At 36.3% G+C, this 11,286-nt stretch overlaps 2 protein-coding genes and 1 long non-coding RNA gene across 4 annotated transcripts; all 3 read left to right on the top strand.

Moving 5' to 3' along the window:
* The first annotated feature begins 450 nt into the window (after positions 1-450).
* Positions 451-1,272, top strand: LOC122135038. Its single transcript, XR_006153275.1, has 3 exons — positions 451-879; positions 1,028-1,132; positions 1,247-1,272. It is a non-coding gene; the product is annotated as an uncharacterized LOC122135038 (long non-coding RNA).
* A 2,037-nt stretch (positions 1,273-3,309) lies between these two features.
* On the top strand, positions 3,310-5,307 carry LOC122134884 (platelet glycoprotein V-like). Its single transcript, XM_042711914.1, is given in 1 exon segment — positions 3,310-5,307. A coding segment is annotated over 1 exon segment (1,563 nt). The 5' UTR covers positions 3,310-3,314; the 3' UTR covers positions 4,878-5,307.
* A 743-nt stretch (positions 5,308-6,050) lies between these two features.
* LOC109066076 (regulator of G-protein signaling 21-like) lies at positions 6,051-8,753 on the top strand. 2 transcript variants are annotated; one of them, XM_042711913.1, is made up of 5 exons: positions 6,766-7,022; positions 7,107-7,194; positions 7,471-7,516; positions 7,609-7,775; positions 8,151-8,753. In XM_042711913.1, exons 1-5 carry the CDS (start codon positions 6,946-6,948, stop codon positions 8,340-8,342), a joined length of 570 nt encoding a protein of 189 aa, XP_042567847.1. In that variant the 5' UTR covers positions 6,766-6,945; the 3' UTR covers positions 8,343-8,753. The 2 variants fall into 2 exon arrangements, 1 of the variants encoding a protein (XP_042567847.1); XR_006153176.1 differs by having other exon boundaries at positions 6,051-7,022; positions 7,128-7,516.
* The last annotated feature ends 2,533 nt before the right edge of the window (positions 8,754-11,286 follow it).

Genomic DNA, 11,286 nt, shown 5'->3' with positions numbered 1-11,286 from the left:
ATGAGATGGACAATGTCTTATACCTTACTTCCAAAATTTAAATAATAATAGAAAATCATTTAAATATTTTTTTTCTGGTAAATATGCAACTAAGTAATTCAGTATAATAAGTTAATAATAATAATTAGAAATATGATTTAGCATTATTGTAATTATTTTGTAATTATTATGTCATTGATGTTATGAAAATTGTAAAAAAATAAAATAAAAAAACTAATATATTATATAAATACACAACAAAAAACTATAATGTATTATCAGATATGGATCTAAATTCTATCAAATCTAAACAACACCAGAATCAAACAAAAGATATGGATCTCAATGTTTTTAAGTCTTACCAACTGGAGTTTCTATCACATGTAAAGGCCACCAGAAATAAAATAAAATCCATCATCATGTTTTTGTTTTGTACACCTCCTCTTACTCAAACACACACAAAAAACTTTAAGTTAAATTAAAGAAAGGAAGAATGCCAGGAACATTTTACCATCCACAGATGAATGATACCCAGTGGAGCCGGTGATTTACTCCTGTCCCAACATACACCGCCGCTGACTGATAGCTCGCCGTGGCCCTGAGAACACATCAGAACATCAGTCCTGGCTGTCACAGATCCTTTTTTAAAGACAGAACATACACCGTCACACTTTTGATTTACAGCGATGACACATCTTCACGTCTTCACGCCTGATTAAATGTATCCCACCTGATGAACCTCCAGCAGAAGAGCCTTTGGTCAGACAGGAGCAAATACACACCAGGATCATTCCCTCAGTGTCATGGACAGACTATCCTCAGGACGTCTTCTTCCACTACTTGCTTTTTTACTTCTGATTGGTGCTCTCAACTTTCATACACGAAGCCTTGCAAGTCCAGGTGAGTACAAGCCACTAATTTGATCTAAATGGCCGATTGAAATGAAGGTTTTGATCAGAGAATTATATAAAAAAATAAATTAAAAAAAACAGTCTCGTTGTATCTTAATTGGCTGATTGTGTGCTGAATTGCATATTTCCATTTTTAGTCAACCAGGTTTTCCATTCAAAGGATGATTCAGACGTCCAGAACCAGATTTTGGCATTTCTGCTACGGAAAAACATCCTGCCTGTTCAAGAAAAGGATGTAGTAGGTAAATAAATGCATTGTATTTGTGTGTTGCACAGATCAAACTACCCATAAAAATAACAAAACATTCTATAATACACAAACCTGCACTAAGTTACATTTTCGACCTGAATTACAGGACTCAAACTGGCCAGAAAAAAAACAATGGAATGAAGTTAAATACAAACAGACATTTTTTTTTTTTTTTTTTTACATTTTTTAAAATTACTATATATATATTATATATATATATATATAGATTATTATTACAAAACCTAATTGTCAGCTTGCTGTTTCATATATATATAAAGTAATTATTATTACAAAACCTAATTGTCAGCTTGCTGTTTCAGCTTGTGGCTCTTCAAGAGGGGCTAAATGTAGAAAGCAAATTGGTGTCAAACGCAATAGAAAAAGAGCGATTGATGACCAGCAAAAGAGATGATTGTAAGTGTTGCTTTTTATGAACACATATAATGTATTTCTTCAGTGCAGTGTCTGTTAGTTGCATAAATGCAGATGTATTATTATTTTTTATTTGACATTTTTATTTAAGCCTGTTTCTGGAAATACTGTGTTTGAGGATCTTAAACTGAAGAGCCAGGAGCAAGAAAATCTGCCAAATCATCTAATGCCTTACGACGTGTCAAACAAGCAGAACTTTTTCAGATATGGAATTATATGTATTCATAATGTGTCATGATAATCATGATAGTTACAATGTACTCATCACTGTACTCTTCTAACAGAAATGTAGTTTATTTAAATGTCATATCAATAAAACATCAAGTGAAATATACTGATTTTACTCTTTCATCTCATTGTGCAAAGTATTCCCTATTTTTTTTTAATTAAACATGAATATATAATTTTACGATGTCAATTGTACAATAATGTCAAATTAAAATAAATCAAAACAAAACTGATTTTTTAATAGCAATAGCTTCTCCCTCCATCTATAATAAATACTTTAACAAAAAATAACATAACATAACATAAAGCATCTCCAAACCCAAACCCAGTCCTGGAGGACTGGTGTCCTGCAGAGTTTAGCTCCAACTCTCATCAAACACACCTGAAGCAGCTAATCAAGGTCTTACTAGGTTTAGTAAGTTCTACAAACTTCCAGGTTGGTGTGTTGAGGCAAGTCGGGGCTGAACTGTCTTAAAGGAATAGTTCCCCCCATAATAAAAATAAAATAAAAACTGTACAAATGTTAAACACAAAAGAATATATTAACCAAAGAGTTGACAGTAGCCATTGGCTTCCATATACTATGGAAGTCAATGGCTACCGCTGACTGTTGCCCACATTCTTCAAAATATCTTCTTTTGTACTCAACAGAAGAATGAAACTCATACTGGTTTGGAACGACATGAGGACCAAAAATTATGTCAGAATTTTCATATTTGGGTGAACTATCCTTTTTAGGACACATATGAACATATGAACACAGAGGAGGATTGACATAAAATAATGTAAAAAAATAAATAAATAAATACATTAGAGACCCAGTTAAGGTACAAATACTGTAGATACAAACTGTCCAACAAAAATAAGGAAATTTTTATTTTATTTTGGCTTCTTCACAGAAAAAAAACAAAAAACAATGCCTTACAAGTATGCAGAATAAAGACAGAAAAAAAAAAACCTCATCAAGACGGATGCAGGCTTCGATGTGGTCTGCACTGCAGAGTATGATAAGTGTAAAAAGGGAAGAGCTATTTCCAAAGTATGGTTATTAAAAGAAGAATGAGCTCCTTTTAGCTAGACAGTCTTCAATACGTGTGCGAGGTAGGTTCAACACTGCTACTTCATTTATTTGTTTTGGTAACTTGAAGGAATAGTTCACCCAGAAATGTTCATATTCTTATGTCATTCCAAACCTGCATGATCATAAAATAATATATTTTGGAAACTGTGTTTTCTATCCATATAATTAAAGTCAATTGGGTCCAATGCTATTTTCGACTCAATGGACAAAATAAATAAATAAATATATAAAGCAGGAAGAAGGTCACACAGCTTTGGAACAACACAAGAGGGAGTCACCCCTTTAAAGCATGATTAGTTTTATTTTATTTTTTTTATATTAGAGCTTTTTTTATTTTACATGCTGCAATTTATAAAACGAAAACTGATTAATTATATAATGAAGAAGACTCTTATAATGACATATGCCTGTATTTGTTCCCCAGTTTGAGAGTATGTGGTTCACGTTTGTTCTACTTCAACTTCTGCCTCAGCTCACCCTCAGTGCACATTGTCCCAGTGGGTGCGTTTGTGACATTAGGGGTTCTGCAAAATGCACTGGGGACATCACTGACAGACCCCCTCTCAACCCAACAACAACCTTCTTACTCCAGTTAAATGACACAAACATAAAGGTCCTCAAAGACAGAAGTTTTCAGCCGCTCTCTCTTCTGATACGACTAATGATCACGCACAGCACTCTTGATACCATCCAACCAGAAGCCTTCCATAGTCGGTCCATCAAACTGTCATCAAATGCGCTCTCTGTCCTCCCACCCAAGGTGTTTAATGAGCTGAGGAACTTGGAGGAGCTGCAGCTAGATGGTAACCAAATAGCTTCCATTAGTTCCAAACTCTTTGAGGCGATGGTCAACCTACCTGAACTAAATCTGAGCAAGAACCGCCTTTCCTAGCTGGACGCTGACGTCTTCCAGAGTTTGAGCAAGCTGAATTACCTAAACTTAGCTGATAACCAACTGAGGAACCTCCTGAAGACCCTTTTCCACAACCTCCGGCAACTCAAATCTCTGGTGCTCTCGTCCAACCAGTTGGAGACTCTTGAAAGTGGTTCCTTTGACCATTTAAGCAACCTGTTGGTGCTAATGCTACAGAAGAACCAGATCCGAGAGATTCCTCCACGTCTTTTCTGGCACTTGCTGTCCCTGCTCACCCTCTCGATGTCAGGCAACCAACTCCGGTATATTCCAGCCGAGAGCTTCTACTACTTGCCCAACCTGACCAAGCTCACCTTCTACAAGAACCCCCTGATATCCCTACCTTCCCAGCTAATGGGACACATGCCGAGACTCCAACAGCTGTACCTTTACGAAACCAATCTATCCACTGTCCCATGGAACCTTTTTGCTAACATGACCAACCTACGGGCTCTCAATTTACACTTCAACAACAAGTTGACCTCACTACCAAAGAGCCTCTTCTGTTGCCTGCCCAAGCTGAAGAAACTGTCTCTGAAGAACAACAAGCTTCGGGAACTGGACCCGGAGCTTTTCTCAAACTTGATTAGCGTTCAAATTCTGATGCTTAATGAGAACAAGCTTGAGTCTCTCCCATCGGCCATCTTTCGCAATACCTCAAGCCTAGAAATACTAGACCTGAACCACAACCATCTGCGGTATCTCCCAGGAGATGTTTTTGTACACACAAGGGTGCTAAAGGACCTCTCTCTTAGCGGCAACAAATGGAATTGCGATTGTAGCATTATGGGTATTGCAGAATGGATTCGTGAAAACCCAAAACTAATCAGTGACTTGGACAAAGGAGTAACATGCTATGAACCGTACCGCTTAGAAAACCATCCTCTGCAAACGCTGACTTACGAAGAACTCCATTGTGGTGTTTTCCAGACAACGTTTATTGGTTCAAATGCCATTACCTCTGGTGCTCCAGTGGCACAAATCCCACAATCGTCTATGGCTACAAGCACAACAGCAAGAAATACTGTGACTGCAACTAAGTACTTTTCCAACAGCCACCTCTCTACTTTCTCCTACATCTGATCATATTTACGTGAAACAAGGCAATGGTAACAACAATGATCTGGCGTTCTACGATACAACTGTGCTGGGTAATGAACCTCAAATTGTGCACAACAATCATTACAATGGCTGGGTGTACCTGTGGACTGTCCCGTCGACGGGTCCCTACAGTGGCTTCATGATGGCTTTGTACATGGTTCTCTTGGTCACTGGTGTAGTCCTGATTGTGGCCAGCTTATATGCGTTGTATCAGCTTCATAAGATGTTGTGGGTGTTAGGAAAAATCACTATGGGAGACAATCAGAGACTAATGACTAGAAGAGTATGAAGATTCACAGTCCAACTCTAGAGAAAGCTTAAAAACCTCTTCAGTTATCCTACAGCAAACTTATGAATTTTCACCTTATAGTGCATATTGTAATTTGGCAAATTGCACTATGAGGAATATAAGTCTGAGACCACTAATCAAAAGCTTCTATCTTTATACAACAAATTTGAATACAAATTATGTTCAGCACAGCAACGTTTGTGACAAGTTTTGAAATGCATTTAATCATTTTTGTAAGCATTCATTTATCCAGCCATTAACAATGAATTTTTGTTTCTTTTCTAACACACGTTTTCCTTTCTGCCATTTCCACATTCCAGTGCTTTACAATCACAAAACTGATATAGACACACCCTTAGTGGTTGTTTGCAAAGTGTAAGACCAAATAAAATGTTTGTGCCTTGCGAGCGGTTTCTTTGCCATGTGTGCCACCTGGTGGTTAAACAATATAGAGCAGAAGTTATAAGTTATACAATATAGAGCAGAAGCAAAATATGCATATGCTGACATATTTACAATATACCACCCTACTTATTTTAAAAACTTATTTTCACAAATTATTTTGTCATTTTAGTTATAATCATTATATTTATATTTTTTATTTCTTTAAATTATTTATTATATTATTTCAATTTTATTTTTATATTATACTATTTAAATTATTATATATTTAAATTATATTTAAGCAATTGTTAGTCAACCATTGTTTTTATTTTACAATAAAATTATAGCTTTTATTTTAGATTAGTATAGTACTGTATAGTATTATTATTATTTAGGGGAGAAAGTGAAGTGTATTTTTGGATGTTAAAACACTAACACTAATTATTGTCACAATTCTTTAAGTGTCACTAGAGGCACAGACATCTCACACTTCACCTGTAATTATGAGACCAGACCACCACAATGAAAAGATGTGGCTAAACTCATGTTTGCACATTAGCCTACTATTGCAGCATAGTTAAGCTCACACAGCAAACATGTAGCAACCACTGTTATCAAATTCTTACCACTCCCACATGACTAACAATACGCCTCAATGAACAAGCCCAACGCTGATGTTTGGTGTGATTCTGAAACTCAAAGAAAGTGTTCGCTGTTAGGGTGTATGCTTGTCTATGGGCGCGGTCCATCCACCAGTGAAGTGTGAAATCCTGAACACTTCTATTACAACATTAACAGGATGTTTCACTTGTTTGAAACATCTGAACGACAACTCTCGTACATTACCTAGCCTACTGGCAAACAGAAATAGGTGTCAAAGTTATAGTCATGATCTATAGCTTTCCTTAAATTAAAAATATGGAAGTTAGTAGCCTTATGTTCATCTATTTAAAAAAACAACAACAAAAAAACAACCGAGTTCAAGCTCGTAGACCACCCAGATACCGTTCAACTCTCCCAAAAAGCCCAAAATATAGTATAAAACTGTCCATCTCACACCTCATTCAAGGCCTGGATGTTATTATAATATCTTCAACCGTCGTGCTGTCATAGCAACAAGAGAACCATCGTAATATTGCACGTCTCCAATTCAAGAGTAAACTTGTGTGAATATGTGCGTTTTATGAGTCACGGAGATCAGATTAAAGACTTCGTAGTGTCAATGGCATCCAGAGATTTGTGTGAACATGTTCAGGTATGACAACATCCCTCTCCATCTGCCTGGCGACCGTATATACAGGCGCTAGATGGGAAAAGTCTGTCAATAACATGGAACATAGAGGATCTTTCTGAAGAAATATTTCCCGCCACCCCACGATGCCTAAAATGCTTTCCTCGAAGATTCGGATCTACGAGTTCAAGGACCTCATTCGGAACAATAAAGAACCCAAAACGTAAATGAATTTTACTCGTCTCCGCATTCAAATGTTTTGAATCGACTGAAATATGGATATATTAAAGTGTTTATTTTAATTTAGACTGGATGTTCTGTTGGGCAGGAAAAGGCAGAAAAACAATATCAGATGTGTTTTGATTCAGAAAAATACTGAGGACTCTCATTATCAGTAAGTTTTTAAATTATATATATATATATATATATTTTTTTTTTTTACTTTAAACTTTAAATTTCAACACTGAAATCATCAGTTTATGTGTACTTTATGCATAAGCACTCATTTTAAAGCCAGACTGTTTTTGCCTTTACTAATTCATTCCTTCAGTGTGAAAAAAACAAAAACAAATTTCAAATACAAATGTCCATGCAGTCTTCATAAAATAATTAGAAAAAGATGGGTTAAAATAAAAATCACTAATTTCTTGTAATTTCTTCATCTTTTTAAGCTACAAGACCATGGGCTAAAGCTAGCTGATCTGCTAGAAAATAAAGGTTAGCTCAACCACCAATCACCTCTATATAGTTTATTTTTATATCTATATTATATTTTTTGTATATAAATAAATGTATTCTTTTCTGAACAGACTACCTGGATGCCTTTCGTTCATTTCTCCAGTCTGAGTTTAGTGCGGAGAACATTGAATTTTGGCTTGCCTGCAGGGAATATAAGCAGATGACTTCATCTGGCAAACTCTTTAACAAAGCAGCAGATATCTACAAAGAGTTTCTCCATCCCATGGCTCAAAAGGAGGTCAGTATGGGAACTCATTAAAGCTTTAAATAGAGTAGGGCCTTTCAAAACATTTACACTGCATTATGATGCATGGAAATGCCATTGCACCATAGTAATGCTTATTAATTGGAGGGGAGCAGCTAAGGGAATTTGGGATAGTAACTGAAAAGTTGTATGTTCAAATCCCCAGAGAGCAAGACACCAAATTTCTTCAAAAATAAATGTGCCCTTGCACGTCGTAAATAAATTTTTTAAAATGCATTAATAATGGGTCAAAAGAAAAACAAGCCAGAATTTTTGCATTTGCCATTTGCTTAACAAATTAAACACCATTGTCACTATAGAAATATACTTCAGTTGTTTTTCATGGATTTAAATGTTACAATTTCGCAGGTAAACATCGACCATCACATTCGTGAGAAGATCAAGAGATCCTTGGTGAAGCCTGACCTCACTTGTTTTGATGAAGCCGAGATGCATATATACAGACTTATGGAAGAAGACTCCTGCCCAAGGTTCCTCAAATCTGAGGCCTTTCAGAACCTGAGGAACGCAGCCAGGAACCCAGTGTTGACCAGCCAATGACAACTAATTCACTGGAAAATGTTTCTTAATGAGCCAGCGCGCAGAAAGCGGACATATGCACGTGGTTTAGAGGAAATGACAGAGGAGAACAGAAAGTATGTGGTGTGCAGAGGCTCTGCTTCATTGGTTTAAGTGATAAGATGAATGAGAAAAAGAAAAGTGTCACCGTTACAGGAAATGATCAAGAATGAATGTACGTTACATGGTTTCCACTGTTATTTGAGAGATGGGCTGGACCGTTCTGTGAAATGGGTGACCTTTTTAAACGTTGGTCTTGAAAGTAGATTTCTGTTAGACTGTATGAGACAAATATGTTTAAGTGTTGAGAAATTGTATTGAGGAATCTAAAGATAAACATTGTTAGTTAGTTGACATCAAACAGCATTTTGCTAATAAAAAAATAAAATAAAATAGAGTATAACTCATATTTTATGAAACACTACATAGGACCAGTTACAACATTTAAACATTCACTTTACTTTAAACATGCATTTAAATAATAATAATAATAAGAAGAAGAAGAAGAAGAAGAAGAAGAAACGATTCAAATAAAAGTCAAATAAATTTTGGATTTTTTTGTTTTGTTTTTTTGTTTAAGAAATATGGTGGTAACAGGGTTCATGCAGAGTTTACTTTAGGTTATGTGTCAACCCTGTTTATATATATATATATATATAAAATTTATACTTTGTGTTTAAGAAAATACTTTGAAATGAATGGAATAGTTCATTAATAAAATGGAAAATATGATGGTAACAGGGTTGAGGCATAACCTAAAGTCAACTTTATACATATACATAAACGGCTGGATTTTACTTAAGGTTCTTCTTCCTAAATTCTTCAGTTTTTAATCTGCTGGATCTCTCTGCTGCTTTTGACACTGTCAATCATCAGATCCTTCTGTTCACCCTCTCATCACTGGGCATCACTGGTATTCCACTTCGCTGCTTTGAATCCTATCTCACTGGTAGGTCTTTCAGGGTGGCTTGGGGAGGGGAGGTATCCAAAGCACATCAACTGGTCACTGGGGTTCCTCAGGGATCAGTTCTTGGACCCCTCCTCTTCTCCATATACACATCTTCACTGGGTCCTATCATACAGGCACATGGCTTCTCGTACCATTGCTATGCTGATGACACACAGCTCTATCTTTCATTACAAGCAGATGATCCAACGGTAGCTGCACGGATCTCAGGCTGCCTGGCAGACATCTCGGCATGGATGAAAGAATATCACCTACAGCACAACCTGGCAAAGACTGAGCTTCTTGTCTTCCCTGCCACTCCAACTCTTCAGTATAATTTCTCCATCCAGCTAGGTTCTTCTACAATTACCCCATCAATATCGGTCAGAAATCTTGGTGTAACCTTTGATGACCAGCTGACTTTCAAAGACCACATTTCAAAGACTGCTCGATCTTGCAGGTTTGCATTGCACAACATCAGAAAGATCAGGCCCTTTCTAACGGAGCATGCTGCACAACTTCTTGTCCAGGCCCTTGTCATTTCTAGGCTGGACTACTGCAATGCTCTTCTGGCAGGACTTCCATCAAGCACAATCCAACCTTAACAAATGATTCAGAATGCTGCGGCACGACTGGTCTTCAACAAGCCCAAAAGAGCCCATGTTACACCTCTCTTTATCTCCTTGCACTGGTTACCGGTTGCATCTCGCATAAAGTTCAAGACATTGATGCCAAAGGCTCAGCACCCGTCTACTTCCACTCACTACTACAAATCAGAAGTCTGACATCTGCTAGTGAGCGACGCCTCGTGGTACCATCACAGAGAGGTTCAAAATCACTTTCCAGAACATTCTCGTTCATCATTCCTGGCTGGTGGAATGATCTACCCACCCCTATCCGGAATGCTGAATCCCTGACAATTTTCAAGCGACAGCTGAAAACTCATCTCTTTCGAAGCTACTTGACTTGTAAAAAAAAAAAAAAAAAAAAAAAAAAAAAAAATTCTTTCTCTTTATTTATTCCTTCTCTTTCTAGCTTGTACTTATTTGAACAATGTCTAAAACATGGTATTAAGAAGAATCGCTTTATGTATCCCCCAGTTGTAAGTTGCTTTGGATAAAAGCGTCTGCAAAATATGTAAATGTGAAATGTAAATTCAAGTCAACTCTATCTATCTATCTATCTATCTATCTATCTATCTATCTATCTATCTATCTATCTATCTATCTATCTATCTATCTATCTATCTATCTATCTATCTATCTATCTATCATCTTTTTCTGGATTTTTCTTTGTGTTTATGAAAATTCCATGGAATATGTAATTGATGCAATGCTTATTACTAAAACGTAAAATACGACGGTAACAGGGTTGATGCAAGAGCTTAATGTATATTTTTGTTCAAATTTTAATTTTAAATCTAATGAGAAAAGTTTAAATTGAAAGCTCAGAATTTTTATTTAGCAACTACTTTAATAGACATCTTCCTATGTTCTCCATAATCTTACTTCTGAGAAACAAAAATGTCTTATTTACTTACAAACATTCACTTTACACACACACATAAATATATAAAATCCATGTTTATTGTTTACAATGGATTTTCTTCAGGCATTCAATATTTCCAGTCTTTCAAAAGAGTGAAGGAACGTCATGCCATCTTTATGATTACAACACACAAACGTACTGTGAACCGCAGATGAGCTTTACTTAGAAAATCTGTGGACACTGACTAATTATGAGCAGAAAACCAACTCTGAGAAGACGTTTTCCACAGTCTGTGCAGAACTGTGTTTTGGTAACAAGTCTGACCTGATCTAATTGATGCAGAGATGAGCCTTAAGTGAGAGACATTGCCATAAAGTACAATAATAATCCATGTCAGTGCTTGACCCCACTGTGACAATGACTCACTTCCTGAGATTCATAGCTTAAAAAGGCAATTCAGAGCGTCTAAGAATAACTATGTTTGATTAACCT

Source organism: Cyprinus carpio, chromosome A22 (genome assembly GCF_018340385.1).
Source record: "Cyprinus carpio isolate SPL01 chromosome A22, ASM1834038v1, whole genome shotgun sequence".
Classification (NCBI taxonomy): Eukaryota; Metazoa; Chordata; class Actinopteri; order Cypriniformes; family Cyprinidae; genus Cyprinus; species Cyprinus carpio.
This window is presented reverse-complemented; position numbering and strand designations above follow the sequence as displayed.

Coding starts and splice junctions, on each gene's coding strand:
- LOC109066076 (XM_042711913.1), top strand. CDS start 6,946: ATGCCTAAAATGCTTTCCTCGAAGATTCGGATCTACGAGTTCAAGGAC. Junction 7,023..7,106: donor AACAATAAAGAACCCAAAAC/GTAAATGAATTT, acceptor ATTTTAATTTAG/ACTGGATGTTCTGTTGGGCA. Junction 7,776..8,150: donor ATCCCATGGCTCAAAAGGAG/GTCAGTATGGGA, acceptor ACAATTTCGCAG/GTAAACATCGACCATCACAT.